The 20,399-nt window shown below is 52.8% G+C and overlaps 1 protein-coding gene and 1 non-coding gene across 4 annotated transcripts in view; one reads left to right on the top strand and one right to left on the bottom strand.

Annotated features, from left to right (window-relative positions):
* Nucleotides 1-20,399, bottom strand: part of ITPK1 (inositol-tetrakisphosphate 1-kinase) — a 171,894-nt gene that overhangs the window by 33,732 nt on the left and 117,763 nt on the right. For all 3 annotated transcript variants that reach the window (XM_063089648.1, XM_063089649.1, XM_063089650.1), the window contains exon 5: nt 19,041-19,158. In XM_063089648.1, coding sequence (XP_062945718.1) covers nt 19,041-19,158 — 118 coding nt within the window. The remainder of the gene's footprint in view (nt 1-19,040; nt 19,159-20,399) is intronic.
* LOC134374408 (small nucleolar RNA SNORD44) lies at nt 19,544-19,604 on the top strand. Its single transcript, XR_010023257.1, has one exon. It is a non-coding gene; the product is annotated as a small nucleolar RNA SNORD44 (small nucleolar RNA).

The raw sequence follows: 20,399 nt of genomic DNA, 5'->3' as shown, positions 1-20,399 counted from the left end.
CCCAGGAGCAGCAGGTCCTCGTCCTTGTAGCCCTGTGCTAATGCAGCAGCCCTGCTGGGGGCCTTGGGTGGGCTAGGGGTGTACGCAGTAGTGGAGTCATGAAGGACTCAAGGGCAAGTACCCAGCTTCTGACCTAGGTCCACTGTGTTACTTAACCTCTCTGTGCCTCACTTTCTACACCTGCAAGATGGGGATGACAGCACCTATTCCACAGTATTGTAAGTTCACATATTGGATGGTGCGGGGACACAGAAAGCAACAGGTCAGGCTTCCTGCTAGGACTAGCTGGAGTGTGTGTGGCCTCCCCTGTGCTCATTAAAGTCCTCTCAATGCCCTGGAGACCACTGTGAAGGAGCCTGAGGATTCCTTGGGAGCTAGCAACAGCTCGAGAGCACTACGCATAAGGACGCACGTGCCCTCTCAGGCCCACTAGGGATAAGGGTTGAGAGAAGGCCCTGCCCGTGATGCTCAGGAGCTGAGGAGCTGACCAAGAGGAAGGTGCTGAAGGCCGGTGGCAAATGGCTTGTGGGGCACTGGGTCACACTGAAAGGCAGCCTGGGGCAAGACTTCCCCAGGCAGGACGGGGAGCAGCTCAGCTATCTAGTAGACCTAGAGTGTCTGAAGAGGAGAAGGACCAGCTACCGTGGAAGGTCACGTGAGGATGCAGGTGTGAGGGAGGGCCAGGGCTCCTTGAGAGGCCACCCCCAGGTCCCTAATCACATAGATAAGCAGTGACTGCAGAGGCCTCAGAGCACAGGGGCCAGGACTGATCCCTCCCCAGGACCTGCTCTGAGGAGAGAGGGAAGGGAAGTGGCCCTTTCTGAGTGTGGACAGGCCTCGTGCTGTCTCTGGAGCAGGCCCAGCCAGGGGGGACCCAGCGGGTGTGATCTGTGGAACCTGGTCATGCTGAGCCGCCTGCTCCACCCTCCTCCATGACCTCCACTGCCTTTGGAATTATGTCCATGCCCCTCACCAGCCTTAAAGTGCTCCAAGATTGGGGGCCTGCCCACACCTCCAGCTCCTCCCTCCTCCCCCATCATCAATCTCCAAGCTCTGGACAAAATGAGCTTTGCTGGTTACTCAGTCAAGCTCCCACCACTGGGTGCCGCCTCAGTGCCCCAGCATGTGCCCCCACCAGTGGCACCCAGTCACACCTGACATAAAGGTTTGCTTGGTGACTGGGAGGCTTGGTGAATGCAGGGACTATATCTGCCTTGCTCACCTCTGTATGTCTGGGATCTGTCCTAGAGCTTAGAACACAGCAGGCCTGCAACAGTGTGAGGATTAACTCTGTGTGTCAACTTTACTGGGCTCCAGGGTGCCCAGATATTTGGTTAAGCATTCTGGGTGTGTCTGGATGAGATCAGCATTTGAATCAGTAGACTGAGTGAAGAAGATTGCCTTCCCCAGTGTGGGTGGGCCTCATCTAATCAGTTGAGAGCCTGAACAGAACAAAAGGTGGAGTAAGGGAGAATTCACTCTTTCTGCCTCACTGTTTTCAAGCTGGAACATGGGTCTTCCTTCTCCTGCACTCGGACTACCACTTACACCATCAACTCTCCTCAGGCCTTTGGACTTGGACTAGAGCTTATAACACCAGCTCTCTTGGGTCTCCAGTCTCTAGTTTGCAGATGGCAGATTGTGGGATTTCTCCATAATTGCATGAGCTGGTTTCTTTTTTCTTGTTTTATTGAATCATAATTGATTATACATATTTTGGGGGTTCAACATTGATGTATGTTGGTCAAATCATTAGCATGTATATTATTACAAATCGTAGTTATTCCTTATGCACCTCATCCAATCTCTCCCCATCCCCCTCTCCGCCCCACCTCTAATAACCCTAGATTTCTTCTCTCCTTCTGAAAGTAATGGTTGCTCTGTTGATTTGTTGCCTCAATGTTCTGTCCAGTGCTGAGAGAGGTGTGTTCAGATCCTCCACTATTATCATAGAGCAGATGCTTCTTTTTTTTTTATTGTGCAATGCCAGTTTTATTTTTTAATTTTTTAAATTTTTTGCTGTTTTTATTATTTTTTATTCTTATTGTTTATTTTTTTTAAAAGAAAATGTATTTTTATTAATTTTTTTTTTACATTCTAGGATGTTTTTGCAGAGCATTTGGGGGGGAAGGAAATGGGATGGAAGAAGGAGGAAGGAGGAAGGGGATTGAGGCCTCCTCATTCCCACGGGGAGACCAGGGGGCTTCCAGCAGTGGCTTGGTCAATGCCAGGCTGGGTGCAGATGTCAGGGGGGTGTGGCAAAAGGCCTCGCCCCCCACCACCCCAGCTCAGGAACCCAGGGCCCTTCCTGCAGTGGCTTAGTGGTCGCCACTGGGCTGGCTGCAGGTGTAAGGGGGACGTGGCTGAAGCCCTCAGCACCCCACCCCCTAGCTCAGGAGAGCCTGGGGTGCCTCCTCCAGCAGCTCAGTGGTTGTCACTGGGGCTGGCTGTGCGTGTCAGGGGGGTGTGCCCAAGGCCCTCCCTCGTCCCCCACACTTGGGACTGGTTGCAGGTGTGGGGGGCACTGCTGAGTCCCCTGGCCCTTCCCCCTTTCTGGCTTGGTAGCCCAGGGGATTTCTGGTCCTTCTAGGTGTTCTTTGGTGAAATGAGACCTCCACTAGTTAATATCAAACTTTGTCTCTGGTTTCAGGTACTTTGTTTCTTCTTTCAGTTGTGTTGGATTATTTGCTGTTCCTATCACTTCAACTCTGCACTAGAACTAATTTGTTGTCCTTTGCTTGCTTCTAAAACGGGGAACTTCCTGTGGGGACCAGCACTTGAGCTCTGTGATTGAGCTAAATTGCTGCTTTGCTGCTCATTCCCCAGGGAAGTCTTTTTGTGCAGCTCAGGTTTTAATGGTTGACTTTATAGGTACTTCGGGCTCTGGAGAGATCCGGTGCACTTGGGTTGTGTAGAAACTTTAGTCTGGGACTGAGTCTTTTCAGCAAACTGTATCCCATGGAATTCTATATTCCTGACCAGTCTCCTCTGAGTGGTCCTACGCTGATTGGGATGCAGACCAGTTGTCCTTGCTGTGCCCCAGTGTTCTCGCAGTGGGCCCGTCTCCCCCACCACCCGTGCTGCAAACGCTTCCCATGGGACGGGCCCTGCACCAGTCCCTTGCCATGACTCACCAGCCTCTGAGTGGCTCCTTTTTTTCAGCTGTTCTGGCTCCTCACTCCTATGTGGGTTCACGGGAACCCTATTAGTGGTCTTGCTGGCCTGGTGGCCACCCAGGCCCTCTTTTCCCCTGCTGCCTCTAAGCAACTTCATTTGAAGGGCACAGCTGCGGCTTTTGCCAGCTCCTGCTCCGTGCACTCAGTAGCTCCAGCCCGGAAACAGCTGGGGCTCAAAACAGAAACGTTTTTTCTTTCTCTCATCATGACTTCTCCCACCTTCATGAACTCTGTAGGTCTCTCCTCCTCTTCCCCTGAGATCTAGCAGCCCCAGCTTGGCTGTCGTTGCTTTTTTACAGTTGTAAATTGGTTGATTTGTGGGAGAGTGGCGCTGGGGACGTCTATTTCGCCATCTTGCCTGGAAGTCCACAGATGCTTCTTCTATCACTCTGGAATGGGCTTTGTGGAGAAAGACATCCTCTTCTTTTCTTTGGTCTCCACTGGTGACTCTCCTTGTGTCCATGCATTCAAGTGGCTGGCAGGCCATCTGCACAGTAGTTGTGGTGTCTAGCTGCCTTTGTGGCATCCATGGGTATTGTGGTGGCTGTGGTGGGCCACCCACATGGAAGTGGTATTTTTGGTGTGCTCCTTGCCTGGTTGCAGGAGGAGGGATCATCCCTGGCTCCATGCTTCAGAACCCTGGGTGGGCCCCATGGCAGTGGTACATGCCTGGTTGCGGGAGGAGGGGTCGATCCCCGTCCACAAGCCAGTTTTTCACACACCTCCTTCCATTATGTGGTGGATTCTAAATGCTGCCCCCTTGAATGTGGGCTGGACTTACAGCCTCACAGATAGAAATGAACTCTGGAGGCAAGGCCAGAAGAGGCTCTCTTCTTGGGACACATACCCCTGGGTTCCTGAGCCACTGAGTAAGTAGTCTGGCTATTCTGTCACTGCCCTTCTCAGCAGCCATGTGAGAACGCAGGGAGAACCACCCAGCTGAGCCCAGTCAAGACCTAGATCCCTGAGCAAAATCAATAGCTGTTATTGTTTTAAGCCACTGTTTTGGCTTCTGCGGTAACAGACAACCAGAACAGAAACGTACAGAAATGATATGTGTAGGGCAGGTACCATAGTGCAGGGAGTACTCAATGTCAACAAGCACTGGACAAGCACGTGCTGTGTTCTGGCACCAGTCCAAACACCTGCAGCGTCAACCCATGTGACTTTATAGCAATGCCTTGGGGAAGGTTCCTATTATCACCTCTGTTTTGCATGTAAGGAAACTGAGGCCTGAGTGGCTACCTATTCACATGGCAGAGCAGGGGTCCCATGAAGGCAGCCTGGTGCCTTGGTTTCCTGCCCTGTAAAATGGGGAGTCCTGCTCATAGGATTACTATAAGTATAAAACAAGTTATTACACACAGCCCTCCAAACAGAAACCGGCACACAGTAGATAGGAAGTGTCAGATTGCACCATCCTTTCCAGCATCATCATTACTGGTGTTGTTATTACTCAAAGGTCCACCACTGGAAAAAATCCAAGATCACCTGACAGAGCCCTTCACTGCTCTGCCTGGCCCGACTAGGCCCAGGGGAGGCAGGGGCAAGAGGGGAGTAGAGACGCCAGAGGAGCAACGTGCTTGCTTTCTCCTGCCCAGAGACTATGCTCTTGACCTCAAGCATTAGAGGAGGAGCCGTGTCATCTATCTGCTGTGTGACAGAACTCGAACTCCTAAAGTAGATCAGCAGCAAACTCCTAAGCCACCCCCAGGGGGCTACCAAGACCTGGCCACTCTCCTCTCCTGGCAGAGCGCACAGCTTCAATGTAGCATCCTCTAAGCTGCAATGCAACTGAGAATACACAGTTGGAGCAGGGCTGGTGGTCACCAAAACAAGACAAGACACGACACCAAGGAAACATTTCCCAGCCATGACAGCGATCTTGGCCAGAGTCAGAGGTCCTGAGGGAGCACAGAGAACTCATGGCAGAGTCTTCTCCGAAGGCAGAAGGGAAAGGGGATAGGGGAGGGAGGTGGATGGCTCTGGCCCCAGTCCCTGACGCCACAGTGTGGCAGCAAGGTCACCAAGGCTGCTCCAACCCCAATGCAAGAAAGGATCTCACCGGAGGCACCGTTCTCTGTTCCTGGTGGTCACCTGTTCTTTCTTACCTGCCTGGCCTTCGTCTGTGCTGCCCCCGCATCCAGGCGTGCCCTCCCTTCACATCTCTGCCTGTTGAAATAATGTCCTTGTCCCTGAAGCCTGGAGTCTGGCCCAGGCTGGGGTGTATTGCTATTGGTTGATCACAAGGGCCTGTCCCTTGTGACCTTTCTTGGTAGCCACAGAGGCCTAGCTGATCCCTCAGGGTCCCCACAGCACTGTCCTGCCCCTGCACATGTATTGCGTCTGTGGCTTGTACTGTGTTTGTTTCCCTGTCCTTAATGCATCCTTCACCCACCCCCAGACACCCTGCCTGTCACCAGTGCCGGTCAATACTACCTTTTCAGTCTCTGGGCTCTGTCCCATCTACTCCTGCCCACGGCCACCACCCTCGCCAGGCGCTCAGCATCTTCCCCAGACGCTGCAGTGGCCTCCCAATGGCCTCCCCGCCTCCACCCACAGGCTCAGTCGAAATTGGCTTTCGAGGTCCCCTGGGATCTGGCACAGGGCTCTCCCCAGCAGCACAGACAGCCCATTTATCCTGACCATCCTGCACCCTCTCCCTGGAACGGCCCCCGCCTTTCTCCAGCTCAGCCCCTTGTTTCAGACCCACTTCAAACACCATCTCCTCAACAGCCTGTCACCATGGATAGCCAGAGCTACCTTCTCCTGCGACCTCAAGCCCATGACCCCATCTGCCTCAGGACAGCCCTCCTCTCCCCCAGGGAGAGCGTCTGTCTCAGGGGCTCCCGCAGTACATCTGCTTCTTATGTACCCGATTCTTGAAAACACCCTCCCTTCGTGTGCACATTTATCGAGGATGGACTATGTTCCAGGCCCTGCCTTGAGGATTTGAGGTCCCTAAAGACACACTCGCTCCCTGTCCTCAAGGCCCCCACGGTTGGATGGGGATGAGAGCAACCAGCAGACAATGACGAGGAAGTGGGATCTGAGTGTGACTGTGGGCAGCAGAGGGGTCTATGGGTAGGGAGGAGGGTACTGAGGCCTACCCGAGGAAGGTGATGTACAAAGAGGGCCTCTGGGAGAAGGCAGCCTGGGCCAAACACCATACCTAGAGATAGTCAAAGGGACTGAGGGTATTCTGGAGCAACGGACACCATGAACCAAGGCAAGGGGTTAAGGGGGGTGCGATGAGGTTCAGCACAGCTGCAGCATGGAGTGTGAGAGCTGTTATGGCAAGAGATGCCACCAGGAGAGGGGCAGGTGGAGGCCACAGGCCTCAAGATGCCCAGCACAGATGACAGGGCACAGGAAGACTTAATAATACCAATTAAATTCCACTGAACTTACAAGTATACAACGAAAAGCCATTCTGTTGCTCAGTGTGACTGGCAGAATCCCATGATGCCCCAAGATTGTCTGTCCCTGGCGTACTCGCCCTGCAAGATTGCCAGGGCTGTACATGCGCTGGACTTGACTCTGTGACCATAAAACAGGGAGAGGACCTGGGTGGGCCTGACTTCATCATACGAGCTATTGAAAATCAGGGCGTTCTTTCTGAAGAGGAAGTCAGAGACCTGGAACACAAGGAGGGCTAGACCACCATGGCTGCTGTGAAGACAGAGGGACCACATAAGGAGGAATGTGGGGGCCTGTGAGAGCCACCAGCCAGCAAGGACGGGGACCTCAGTCCTACAGCCAGAAGGAACTGAGTTCTGCCAACAAGAGTGAGGCTGGAGGTGGACTCTTCCCCAAGGCCTCCAGATGAGCGCCAACCCAGCCGACACCTTGGTTTCAGCTTGTGACACCCTAAGCTGAGTGCACAGCCTCATCACGAGGACTTCTCACCCTCCCAGCTGTGAGATAATGAACGGGTGGTGCTGCGAGCCCCTCAGTTTGTCATCTGTTATGCAGCAATAGGAAACTCATACGCTCAGTTACTATGAGTTTTCAAGGGGGAAACTTAATTGTGTTATTTGGAGCAACTGGGGGTGGGGGAGAAAGGGACATATCACCAGTGGCTGCAGCCCCTACTCTGCTCCCTGGGAACTTCTGAGAGGCCCTAAAGCCTTGCAGCAGCTGCCATCCCCAGCTAGCAGCCTGCCCCTCACTCAGCTCCCTGGCTACAGGTGAGCTGTTGAGAGAAAACACCAAGGACAGGGAACCTGCCTCCATTGGGGGCAAGGAAGTGTTCCTAGGCAGGGACAGAGGGAAATGAATGCCACAGGGGTGACATTTCCCAGCAGGGGCCAGAATGGCCGGATGAAGCATGCCATGGCCAGCAGGATGAGCAGGGTTCCTCCCACCTGATCGAGCTAGTGACCTCTCACATCTTGTGGGCCACAGAGTCGTCTGCACCCGGAACATCCAAAGCCCAGGAGCAGAGGAGCCAGACACTGGCAGGCAGAGACACATTCCTGAGCCCTGCACTGGCTGCTGGAAATGTGGATTAACTCCGGGGCAGCTGTTTCCACTGATTTACAGCCCCTTCCTGACCCCAGACAGACACTTACTATCCCCACTCAGCCCCAACTCCCAAAACTCAGCAGCCTTTTTGCTTTTAAGACATTCTGAAAATGTTCGGAGTGCTCTTTCTGGTGGTACATATTCTAAAAGCAGGGCAGAAAATGCTAGCTTGGCCCCAGCGTAAAGACGATGTTTACATTGATGAAAAAGTCCGTATTTTTTAACAAAGGCACAATTTCCTTTATACAGAAAGGGCTCTAATCAATCAATAAGAAAAAGACCAACAAGTCAACAGAAAAATGGGCAAACAACACGAAAAGATTCATTCACAGAAGAAACACAAAGGGGGGCAATCCACTCACGAAGAGACGATCAACCCCAGTAAGGACAGAAAGGTAAACTGAAGTGAGCTGGGGACCTTTCCTTCGGGCAGACAGGCACGATTGGGAGTAAAATTTGTTCAAACTTTTTGAAGGGCAAGATCTGCTACTGTGAGAAATGTTTATAATCTTTGACTGAGAAATTCTACTTCTAGGGATTAATTTTACAGAAATATGCAGAGATCTGCTTACTGCAGCCCAGTCTATTTAAAAAAAAAAAAAAAAACCCAACAAAACTGGAAGGACCTTATGAGCCTCACATAATTGAATAAATTAGGTTCATTCATTCATATGATGAAACATGATGTTGCTACCAAAAGGGCAGAACTAATCTACCTCCTCTTTACGGGCTGACATGGAAAGCAGCCAAGACTTATATTAAGTGGGGACAATGAGTTATATCAGAATGCATGTAACATGACCCTATTTCTATTTTCTTTTCAAAGTGCACATATATTTCTACATGTATGAGAAGGGTCTAGAAAGACTGATTCTAGACTGTGAACAGTGGCTGCCTCTGGGAAGTGAGGTTGGGGTTACCAGCAATTAGGGTCCTGCAGACTAGCAGAAGGGATTCAGGAATGATTCTGTACAACCCTGGATGTGAGGAGTCCTCTGGAGGCATCCTGGGGAATTCCTGAGGGTGCTGGATGGAACAGGCCTCGCACCAGAAGCCCCACTATAAGGGGAGGGGAACTCCATAGCCAATTACATGGAAACAGCTGAATACTGTTGTGTTTTACTGATTATAAGGCATGTCTTTTCACATTTTCCATCTCTGAAATTGAGATGTGTCTCATAATCAATGGTGTGTCACAATTTACTTAGAACTTTTTTCTTCCTTACTGGAATATAAACTACCAGTGTCTCTTACACCTCCCTCCCTCGCCCCTCGTCTAAAGAGTCACACTGGCACATTAAAGGCTCTGACAAGTCCTGCAACGAAAAACCCCACATGCAATCCCAATTTCTCCAACATACCTGACACTCTTCCTTTTCCTTACTTTTGCCTTTCCCTTTGTTTACATATGGGATTATGTTGGGGCTGCATGACATGCCACCTGGTGCTCTGTGGTCATCTGCAAAGCTGCAAGGGGTTCCTGTCACTTTTCCAGTGCAGCTAGAGTGGAGGGAGGCACATTTTAAAAAATTTTATATGAGGACCATTTGGCAAATACCACAGTAGCAACTGTTGTTGGCAAGAACCATCAATGGATGCTACAACAGCAGGGCAAAGGCATGATGAGAAACAGGATATCCACAATGCATCTTCTTATAAGATACTCACCAACTACAAAGAATAGAAATTGACAGTGGAAGAACCTGGCAGACTTTTCCAAATAATTGCTGTTGAGCAGAAAGAAGACACATCATTGTCATGCACCTGATATGAAGCACTAACGAGGGACTAGCATCACTGGGGTGGAGATCTTGCCCATAACCTCAATAGAATCATGGGAAAACACCACACAACCCAAACTGAGGGACACTATAAAATAAACGGTCCAGGCTTTTCCAAAGTGTCAAGGTCATGAAAGATAAACAACCTGAGGTTCGGTCCCAGGTAGGAGGAGACCACAGAGAATGACAACCACATTGGATCCTGGGCCAGAAAAAGCATACTAGTGGGACAACTGGGGAAATTAGAATGTACCTTTAGATTAATTGACAGTATTGCTCTCAATGTGAATTTCCTGGTTTAGACAATTATACTATGGTCACACAAGATTACTGCTAGAGGAAGCTGTGCAGAGGGTATACGGGAAGTTTGTGTACTATCTTTACAATTGTTTTTGTAAGTCTAAAATTATTTACAAATAAAAATTATACTACACAAATCTGTACAATGTGAACTTTATAGTAAATATACGATACTGATATAATTTAAAAGCAGAAATGAAAAAAGCCCACATGTGCTACATGATGGGTTACCCTGAAAATACTCCTTGTTTGGAGAAATAAACCCAGGCTGTGCATCTGCAGACACGGGGCTGGGCACTTGGGAAAAATGGACAGAGATGGTAGCACTGCTGGGCAGGGCCTGGTCTCATGGGGCCATGGAGACCCCCCCCCCAAGGGCACTGAGGGGCAGCATGCATTTAGTGCTAATGCAAGTTCAGGAGCACAGGACTCAGAGGATCACAACATACAGCGTGTGGTCTGAAACCCACAATGCACTGTTCCCCAGGAGAGTTACTATCTACTAAGGAATCCTTACAACAGCCCTATGAGGACGAGGACAGTGCCACCATCATTATCACCGCCGCCGCCGCCCCCCCCCCCTTTACAGATAGGCAAGCTGAGGCTCAGTGCAGTTAAATAACCTGCCTGGATGCTCACAGCTAGGTGCTCAGGAGAGGATCTGAACTCAGGCGGTCTGACTCTAGATTCACTCTGGCGCTGCTTCTGAGAAGAGCCCTGCAGAGGTGTGGGTCCCACGGTGAGAGCACCTGACAGAGTCAGACAGGTGCTAAGTGGCCCAAGGCCAGTCTTTAGCCACCTGGGCCCCTTTCCTCATCCCTACAGATGTGAAGAAGAGCAATTATAGGGGCTTCGAGAGTTCAGTTTAAGATCTTGTTCAGCTGGAAAGACACTAGGTAGGCTGTAAATCCACTCCAAAGTGTAAATGACTGGTGCCAGACATTTTCTGATCAACCTGACCAGCAAGTGTGTTCTGAGTATCCACCTGCCCTACTTATATCCCAGGGAAGGGATGTTGAGATTGTTCACCTGGGAGCTGGGAAACTCTAAGTGTGAGAAGGGGAAGGTTTCTGCGAGTGTCAGGTCTGGAGGGGGTCAGTCATCACAACGAGGGGAAAAGAATTTGGGGAGATGGGAACTAGAGCTCCCAAAGACAAAGAGTCTGCATACTCAGGAGCTGCCAGGAGCCTAGCTGAGCACTCAGAGCCTGGCAGGGTCACTGGGAGAATGCCTCTTGGAAGGGGCGTGTCTGTGTGTCGGGAAGAGAGAGAGGTTCCCAGCAGACTCTCTGAAAAGGTCTGGGACAGTTTGAGCAGCTTCTTCATGCCAGCAGGTGAGCAGGAAGCCTGGCAGGCCACCTGGGCCCAGTCAGGGGATCTTGTGCAGAAACCACTGAGGTGGACAGAGCCAGAGGGAGGAGGCTGTGGGAACAAGGCACCTCCTGCCTTGCTGGTCCCTGCCATAGTCCTGAAGACTCAAAAGGCCCAGGAAGGTTAAGCTTTGGGTGAACAAATGTGAATGTTCTTCCTAAGAATACACCTACGCCACGTAGCGGGTACCGACCGGTCACCATGAGAGCTCATCTCACTCCTGTGACTCTCTTTTGGGAGCCTCCAAACTCATGCCTGGGCCACGGCTGAGGAAGCGAGGAGCTTGGCAGACTTGGGCAACCGTCCATCTCTGCCAGGGCCCCTGGCAGGAGGCCTGGACCTGAAGACCTCTGCAGGAAAAGCTGAGCTCTGTTGCCTCTCCAGGTGCAGCCCTCTGAACTGGTGGGACATAGGTGTGAGGCTGCCAGAGGGAGGCTGGAGGTCTGCTCATCCTCCCCCTCTAGGTACCCTCATCCTTCTGCTGCAGCTAGGCCAGGGCAAGGAGATGCCAAGAAGGGCCCTCCAGCTGACCTGCAGACCTGATGAGGAGCTGGCCTTGGCCTGTTGGGGGAGGCAGGAGAGGGGACAGGCGGTGGGCAGGGCTGGTGCTTCCAGGATCCCTCATCTCAGAACAGGACCCCATGGGTTGTGAAAGACATGGTGTGGGGGTCAAGGAGAGATGGAATACTCCCTGCAGGGCAGGAGCCTGGGTGTGGCCTTTGACAGGAGCAGACCCCACCCAGGGGTCGGCAGAAGGCAGGGAGATGGGCAGGCTTCAGAGTCAGCCGCATGACAGGCGTCTGGTGTAAGAGAAGCAGCGCTAGCTCTGGCATCCACACAGAGCTTGACTTGAGCACTTACCAGCTCCAAAACCTCACACAAGTGACTTCCCCTCTCTTGGGCTCTGAATTCTCATCAGAAAAGGGGGACTATCACTGCCATGTTGGGAGGATTAGCAATGAGGATAGCAGAAGCTGCCAGTCCAGGGCTAGGCCTGGTCCCAAGTGCCCACAGCTCCATTTCCTCCTCTCCTCACATCTCCCTCCACATGGCAGGTTACAGACAGATGGGAGGGCTCAGAGACACAGCCAGGGTCCGGGTTTGATCCTAGCTGCCTATTTTTTTTTTTTTTTTTTCCCTGTGTCTGGCTGGTTTGGGGATATGGACACATGACCTTGGTGTTATAAAGCTGCTTTCTAACCAGCTCAGCTAACCAGTGATGAGGTGCCAACCCCAGCCTGGCCCACAGCTGGTGTTCAGCCGCCCTGCTCTGGGCTTAACACAGAGCCCTAAGCACAATCCTGCACACCTGCCACCACCCCCTGAAAGGTGAGATCTCTGTCTGGGTGGTGGGAAGGTGGCTGGCATGAAAATGCAGGTAGGCTCTCTCCCACACACCCCCAAAGTCCAGGAAGGGGAGCCACAGGCTGAGGACCCACCCAAAGCCCCCCCCCCCGCCCAGCTGGCTTGTGGGACCTGTGCTACCTCCTCAGCCACAGGGAACTTGTCCACGCCTGGCCTAGAACCCTGTCCTCTGCCGCACCAGACCCCTCAATGGGCACATCATCCCCTCGGCCTTGGCCCCATGGGCTGGGCAAGCTGACACCAGGGGAGGCATGGGAGGGTATGCACTGAATAGTCACTCTTCCCAATCTGGGGTCTGAGGCACCGGCAATCCCATGTGACAGACAAGCAAATGATGCAGAGAGGGGCTAGCAGTGACTCGCCCAGGTCACATAAGGTGGGCTGAGATTCCAGCCCAGGACTGTCAGCGACAAAGCCCTGTTGTTTTCTACTTTGCTATGCTACTACCCGCAGCAGACAGGATTTTGTTCCTCCTACTAACCGTATGGGGCAGAGAGTCAGTGAACATTTGAAGCAAAGCAGCTAGTAGACACCAGGCACCTTCTCTGGCCAGTGTCATCTCCTGGACACCAGAGGGCACCCCAGGAGCGATGTCAGCTGGTGGTGCCACCAGCACCAGGTGGGCCTGGGGATCACTCACCCACAGGCAGCAGAGCCCCAAGATATGCCCCCCCAGTAGCTCTGTAACTTCAAGCGACTCAAGCTTAATGTCCCTCAGTGTCCTCATCTCTAAGATGTGGACGATAACAGAACCTTCCTCCTGGCGTCATCGTGGATTCAATTAGCTCCTATATGTCAAGTACATAAAACAGCACCTGGCATGTGAGAGCTGGCAAAAGCACAGCTCATAGAGGCCACGCAAGGCAGGGGAGTGGGCAGGGGGCAGGGGCCCGGGCCTTCAACTCCAAGCCCCCGCCTACACCCAGCCTCTCCTCTCCCACCTGCACCCCTATGCACCTCACCAAGCGTGGACACCCATCCCCCATCTCTGAGTGCGAGCCCCCACCCCCAGCCCAACCAGGGCCACTAACCCCAGAGAGCTCCCCACCCCCGAGGCAGACGCTCTTTGGGGAATTATTTCTCCCAGGCTCTAAGGAATGTTATTTTCTCTTCACTTGGTATCTAGATTACTCAATTTCAGGCCAGCTTTCAAACTGCCTCCAAGATGAGCCTTGATTAAATTCCCATAAAACCACAGGCAGAAACGCTCGATTTGTGGTGTGCACCGCCCTCCCCAGGGAGGCCTGGCGTCCAGCACAGGCCACCTGCCATCCTGAGCACATGTGTGGGAGGGTCCAGGAGAAGTGAACAGGAGAGCCACTCTTACCCTGAAGTCATTAGAGCTCTAAAGTACTTCGCTAGAGACCCTTCCCACCTGTCCCTGGGACAAGGACACAGATCCACACCATCCAATCATGGCCCAGGTGCCTTCTCATACCTGGCTCCAGGTAGATCAGGAGCTGGCTAAAGCCTTGCCCAGAACCACTCAGCCTGTGGTGGCAGAGTCAGGCCCTGTCCTTGGGACTTTTGTCTCTGGATCCTGGCCCTGTGTGACGAAGTGGGCTGCAGAGGAGAGGAACGGCCTGCAGGTGATCGTGATGCAGATTGCAGTGTGCGGCGCAGCCTGCCTCCTCCCTCGCCCGCGCCTGCGCCAGGCCATGTTTGATTTCTGAGAGGCTTCTGCACTGGTCTGAATCAGATCCGGGCTCAGTGTTGCCTAAGCCTCTGCCTGAGGGGTGTGGGCATAGGTACGTCCGCCAGGTGGCTGCCTCCCAGAAGTGGCCATCTATGACGAGACTCCATGTTCCAGGCACTCTGGGGTAGGTCACTCGGCAAGCCTCCTGGCCTCACTGCTGCATGGAGACTGCCGCTGAGGCCACACCCCTGGCTGGCCAGAGGAGGAACAGGCATTCCAAGTGTCACTCACCCACAGAAAAGGTGAATCCTCAGGCAGGATCTCACATCTTGAAAGATGACGTGGCATATGGCTAGTGGTCCCCTAAAACTCATTCTGGCCCTTCTTCCATGGTGATAAAAATCCCGAATTTTAGCTGGGCACATGGCTGACCACAAGGACAACACGTCCTGACTCCCTTGCAGCTCAGTCTGTGACTAATTCTGACCAATGACGTGGGAATGGAGCATCATATTGTAGCTTCGAGACCCTTCCTTGAAAGATAACTAGGGTTTGTTCCCTTTTGCTGCCCTTTTCTTAGTGTCTCCATCCTAACGTCTAGACCTTGGACATGCGGGCTGAAAGTTCAGCCACAATCTTGGACCAGGAGGGCCACACTCTGAAGGAACAGCGAGTGAGCAAAAGCCTGGCCCTGCCTGGCACGCCAGTGCTGCTGGCCTTCCTCTGGGCTTTTACATGAGACAGAGGAAGTTCTAGCTTGTTCAAGCCGCCACTATTTTAGGTCTCTGCTATTGCAGCAAGTCAAATGCAAGCTGAATGGGTGGGCTTGAGGCTGACAGATCTGAGGCACAGACATGGCTCTGCTTCCCCTCCAGGCTATGAACTGGAAGAGGATGAGCTCTGAGAATGTGGAACTGAGACGGCACCAGCCACACAAAGGCTGCCTGGACACCCACGCAGCTGAGGCTGGGAGCTCTGGGCGGCAGCCTCGCCTGCCTCCCCGATGCTGGGTGCTGGGGAGGGGGGTCCCCCATGGCTGATGCTCTGCATGGGACAGACAGCCCACCTGAGTGTGGACCCCAGTCCACGTGCTCTGCCTGTTATTCCTGGGAGACCCTCTCCATGTGTCATGGCCCACCTGCCCACCCCCACTCCACAGCAGGGGCTTTGGTCATCTTCCTCCCCCGGCCCATCATTAGGACCTAGGCAGCTCTGCAGCAGCCTCCCCCAGCTCTGTTTTCCCTGCAGCCGCCCTGGTTCTCTGAAAGCAGGGAGAGCTTCCTCGGCATGGGGGGGTGGCGCCAACTCGAGGAAGTCTCGCCAAGCCCCTTCTCCCAGCACAAAAGCGGTGTCACTTGGATTGCTATAATTATCTCAGGGAACTTCTAGGGTAATTATGGCCATTTACAGTATGCCTAAAAGAGCTGGGTGCCTCCAGGAATAGCAGGGAGTGGGGTGGAGGAGCGCCAAGGATGCGCTTTCCCGTGAAGGCTTTTGCATCTGCGGAGAGGACGTGAGGAGCATCCAGCAGAGACCAGTACCAAGAACAGCCCCCCTCCCCCGCATTGGTGGCCAGCAGTGGGTGGGCAGGAAGGGGCTCCAGGAAATCCCAGCCGTTGACTGCCCTCCTGGAAGAATACAAGCCCGGCCTGGCATGCATGATAAGAAAAATCTAGGGTGCAGCATTCACGGCCCACCCACCCAACACATCCTGCTGGCCGAGAACCAAGCCTGCTTTAGAATTCAGTCAACAAGTTCTTGCTGGATCTGGAGGGGATGGACCCTCTCCTGGTGACCCACAAATCTCCCCTAGCAGGCAGCTCCTGAGCACCTGGGGTTGAGGGTTTGTGGATCCAGCAGAATGGGCCTCTGCCTGACACTCTCCCCTCTAGAGGCCTGTCACCAGCCCCTTGTGGCTAGGTATGGGTCACCAATGAATGGCCAGGACCCAGGCATCTGTCACCACACAACAGGATCCAGGTACTGGTTGTGAGAAGCTGTCTCTAGGCCACGTCTGCACTGATCTGTCTAAAATGTACCTTCATCTCCTAACTCACCAGCTCAAACACCTGCAGGAACTGCAGGCTGCCCAGGAACAAGGTCCTTAACTGCATGAAGCAGTCAGAGTCCCCACACTCTGCTCCAGTTGGTAGTCTGCAAGTCCCACACATGCACCCCACATGTCAGCTCTCTCCCCACTTTGCTCACCCCATTGCTCTGTCTGGGAGGCCCAACTGCCACTCCCTCTCCTTGCCCAACCAAGTACCAGCCACTGCAGATGGTCCTGCCTCAATGGCACCTCAAGAGGGAGCTCCCCCAGCAGCTCCCCGCTGCTCTATGCTGCAGACCACATTCCCTTCCGCATTAAAGTCATCTGTGCTTTTGTCTCACCTCCCACAGAACAGACTCCTAGGGCAGGGCCCATGTCTCTATCTTTGATTCCATAAGAACAAGAAGCCCACAGTCAGAGTGAGCACCCCAATGTCAGCGAGTCACCGGGCCTAGCTCTGTGTCTTCACCACCTCTCACCCTAAGGACGGACCAGCTTGAGACAAGATCTCTGTCAGCCCCCGGTCAGCCCTCTTATGCACTGGGAACCTTTGTTCCCTATGCCTGCTGAGCAGATTTCAATTCATGTAGAAGTGCAGACTAATGGCCTGGGTATTCACCTTCCATCTAAGACAGGGAGTCAAGTACATGTAGCAAGGCAGGAACTGAAGGAAAAGCCAAGTGAGCTAACCGGTCCTCCCTATATAGGGATCTGAACCCGTGGCCTTGGTGTTATCAGCACCACACTCTCCCAAGTGAGCCACGGGCCAGCCCTAGAATTGTATTATATTTTAATTCTGTTTTTCACAAACTTTTTAAAGTACTCTCGTATGTGCTCTACAGGTGTCATCCCAGTGATCCTGGCGTCATCCCAGTGATCCTGACCCCACACCCTGTGGGTGAACCGGTTATTATCCACATCTTCCAGAACTCAGGCAGGGCCAGATCATGTGACTTATCCAAGACCACTTGGCTAGCAAGAGCCCAGATTCGAACCCAACCTCAGTCTGTCTCCCTCTGATATCTGTGCTTTTAGCTTGAAAAAGTCCTTCGGTGGCACCTTCCCCACTAGGACACATCACTTCTAATAGACTGTTGAGGGCATTAAACATGGCTGTTGACCTGCCATCTCCACTAATTGGGCCTTCTCCTATTTTAATACTATCTCCTGTCTCACAGTCAGTGTCCAAGAGACACACCTTCTGGAAGGAGGCTGATTTCCTTTCCAGAACCAATGTTTGGCCAAAACCTCACCCACAGCAGACCGAGGTGACTGTGGCCCCAGGAGGAAATGCTCTAGAAGAGACATCACTACAGATCTATCTTCTCCTCTGGGATTCTGGACCAGGAAAGGATTGCAAAGGGAGTGGAAGCTGACCACTGCTGGCCAGGGAAGAAGGCTGTGGATGTGCTGAGAAAGTCTGCCCGCTGGGGTCCCCCGGAAGCCATCTTCATGCTCTATACCTGGCTGGTGAGCATTAGGCACCCTGGGAAGGAGGCCTTGAGACTTCTTCCAGGATAGCCAAGCCTAGCACCCAGGTCTTCCTAAGGGCACGTTCCCTAGAGAGAGAACCAAGGACTCACCCATTCTCCCCACCAGGGTCCTCGGCTACACCCATGTCAGGTGCTTGCTAGAACCAGGGCCCTTCGGCCATAAACATGAAAGTCCAACTTAGGGGCTAGGAGCCAAGCTGAAGAGACCTGGCTTGGCCACCTATACGCTGTATGATGCCAGCGTGTCTGCTAACCTCTCAGTCCTCTGTTACTCATCTGCAAAATGGGAAGCATCATCGTGCCCACCAAAAAGCACCGAAAGAGAAAGAGAAGGCTTAACCCAAAGCCAGGCACATGAAACATACCCAGTAAATGCTGCTCTCATATTTCCTAGATGGTTCCCTTGTGAACAAGCAACCTCTGGCCCTGTGAGCCAAACCATGGCCACTGGTCCCACCATCACCCAGGTTTCAACACCTGGGGCCAAGTTGGTATCCAGGTCAGGGCCCAAGGCAGTCAGGTTAGGTCACAATCATGCTCTGTATGGCCAAGGAGCAGGCTGCCTCTCCTGACCCCAGGATGCAACCTCGTGCACCCCCAGTGCCCAGGCAGATCACTATCCCTTAAAATTAAACAAGAGCTCTCAGCAGAGAACACTTGAACTCTTCGCCAGGCGAAAAGAACTAGGAGGTTACTTTTAATATAAATCTTTCCAAAAAGTCCTCACATAAACAAACACCTTGAAAAGGCAGTCTTCACTTCTCTGGTGCTGCTCTGCTCCCAGGGTGGGGTGGGGGTGGGGAGATGAGTCCTCAGGGACAAGAGCCTGCAGGGGCAAGACAAGCCCCACTGCTAAGAGGGAGGCTCCTGCACACAAGAACAGAGCATGCCCCGCGAAGTCCAGCAGCCACACTGCACAGCTCCATGCATCTGATCAAAGGCCCTGATTTTCTGTTTGTCCTCTTTGGCTGGTTATATAACTCCACTCGCCCGCCTGCCTGCTGCTGCTGAGTTATGCTACACGTACCACTGCCTTCTAACCAAGTTGTTATCAGGACACTTCAGTGCCACCCCACAGGTTCAACACAACAAAACAATACCCTCTTGGTGTGATCAGAGTCACTCTCCCAAAGAGCACCCTGAGGCTTTTATTTCCTAACTCTGCTGGTCACACGAGAGTGACAGGACCTCTCCAGAAAGACCGCCCCCAGGGAATTCGACTGCTTCCTGTCCCAAAGTGCTTAGGAAGGCCAGACCCCTTGCCCCCTGCCTCCTACAGTGACCACCTAGTGACCACAGAAATGAGCTGCCGGCCATGAATGCCGAGCTGATGGGCCCCTACCTTTCATGTAGGCCTCGATCTTCCGGATGAGCTCATAGGACTTGGAGCGGTCGAGCAGGGTCCTGATGGCAGGGAGGGGGTCCAGGACGATGGTCTCTGGGTGGGCATCGATGTATTCCTGAAAGGAAAGTACACTCCTACTGGTTAGGGTCAGGAGGTGGGTGTGGAAAAGATGAGGAGGAACAAGATTTTACCCCCCTGCCCTCAGCGCATCCACCACCCCCGGCCCACCCCAGCAGCCCTCATTTCTGTTTAGGGCATCACATGACTTTGGTTAGACCAATCAGTGCTTGCTGCCCCTTGGGGCTGCTGGCTCAGGAGAGGTCATGTGACCCTGAGTCGGTCCAATCAGAGACAGGCTCGGGGCTCCTGCTAGGAACACTGGGACAGGCACACTTTCGGTCACGGAGAAGGAGGAAGCCCAGGGACTGGGCAGCTGTGAACAGTCACCTTGGGAACTTGTGGAGAGGCCTGACTGAGGCAAAATTAAAAAATGGAGCCTAACTGGAGGATGACAAGTAAATACCAACCGAACGTGAGGGACTTAATTAGCTGTAACTGATTTCAGGCACACACACAAAAATGGAGACCTGAATTCAGAAAACAGAACCTGGAAAAGGAGAGCAGCCACGTTCTCCTCAGGCTGCTTGACCCCTAGATAAAGCTGCACCTAAACCTAGATCTCTCCATGTGCTGATTATGCTCAATGAGAGTGGTGGCCCTGCACCCTGCACTGACAAGGACACTGAGGCAGGGCCAGGGAGAGTGGAAGATGCCGGGACTCAAAGGAAACTCAGTGGGAAGGCGTGTTGGACAGAAGCCGCCACGGGCTGGCCACGCAGCACTCAAGGGCTCCACTGCAGTACGTACTAGCTTCGTGGGAGGCACTTACAGACACGCAAGAAAAACCGTACAAAACTTTGTCTTTAAGGAATTTACAATCTTCTTGGGGAAATACCACTAACTTATGTGGGGAAAAAAGACTATCATCCGTAACAGAATTCAATAAAATACAGGACAAAATGTTTCTAGGAAAACAACACGAGCTGAGACAGAAAAGCCCAGGGTATCCAGGCCCTACCACTCGTCTGCTCTATGACTTCAGGAGTCCTTGGTGGGCCAGAGCAACTGGGGCAGACACAGCAAATGAGACCATCCCTCTGGCTCTAAACTCTGAGCTCAAGGACAAAATTATGGAATGCTAGAGTGACAAGAAAGGGTCGCAGCAAAAGGCTGGGCTTGAGGAAGACCATTGTTCAAGTCCTAACTCGCTGGCATCTGTGGATGTGGCCTTATTTTGAAATAGGGTCTTTGTGCGTGTAATCCAGTTAAGATGAGGTCATACTGGGTAGGGGTGGG

Source organism: Cynocephalus volans, chromosome 3 (genome assembly GCF_027409185.1).
Source record: "Cynocephalus volans isolate mCynVol1 chromosome 3, mCynVol1.pri, whole genome shotgun sequence".
NCBI lineage: Eukaryota > Metazoa > Chordata > Mammalia > Dermoptera > Cynocephalidae > Cynocephalus > Cynocephalus volans.
This window is presented reverse-complemented; position numbering and strand designations above follow the sequence as displayed.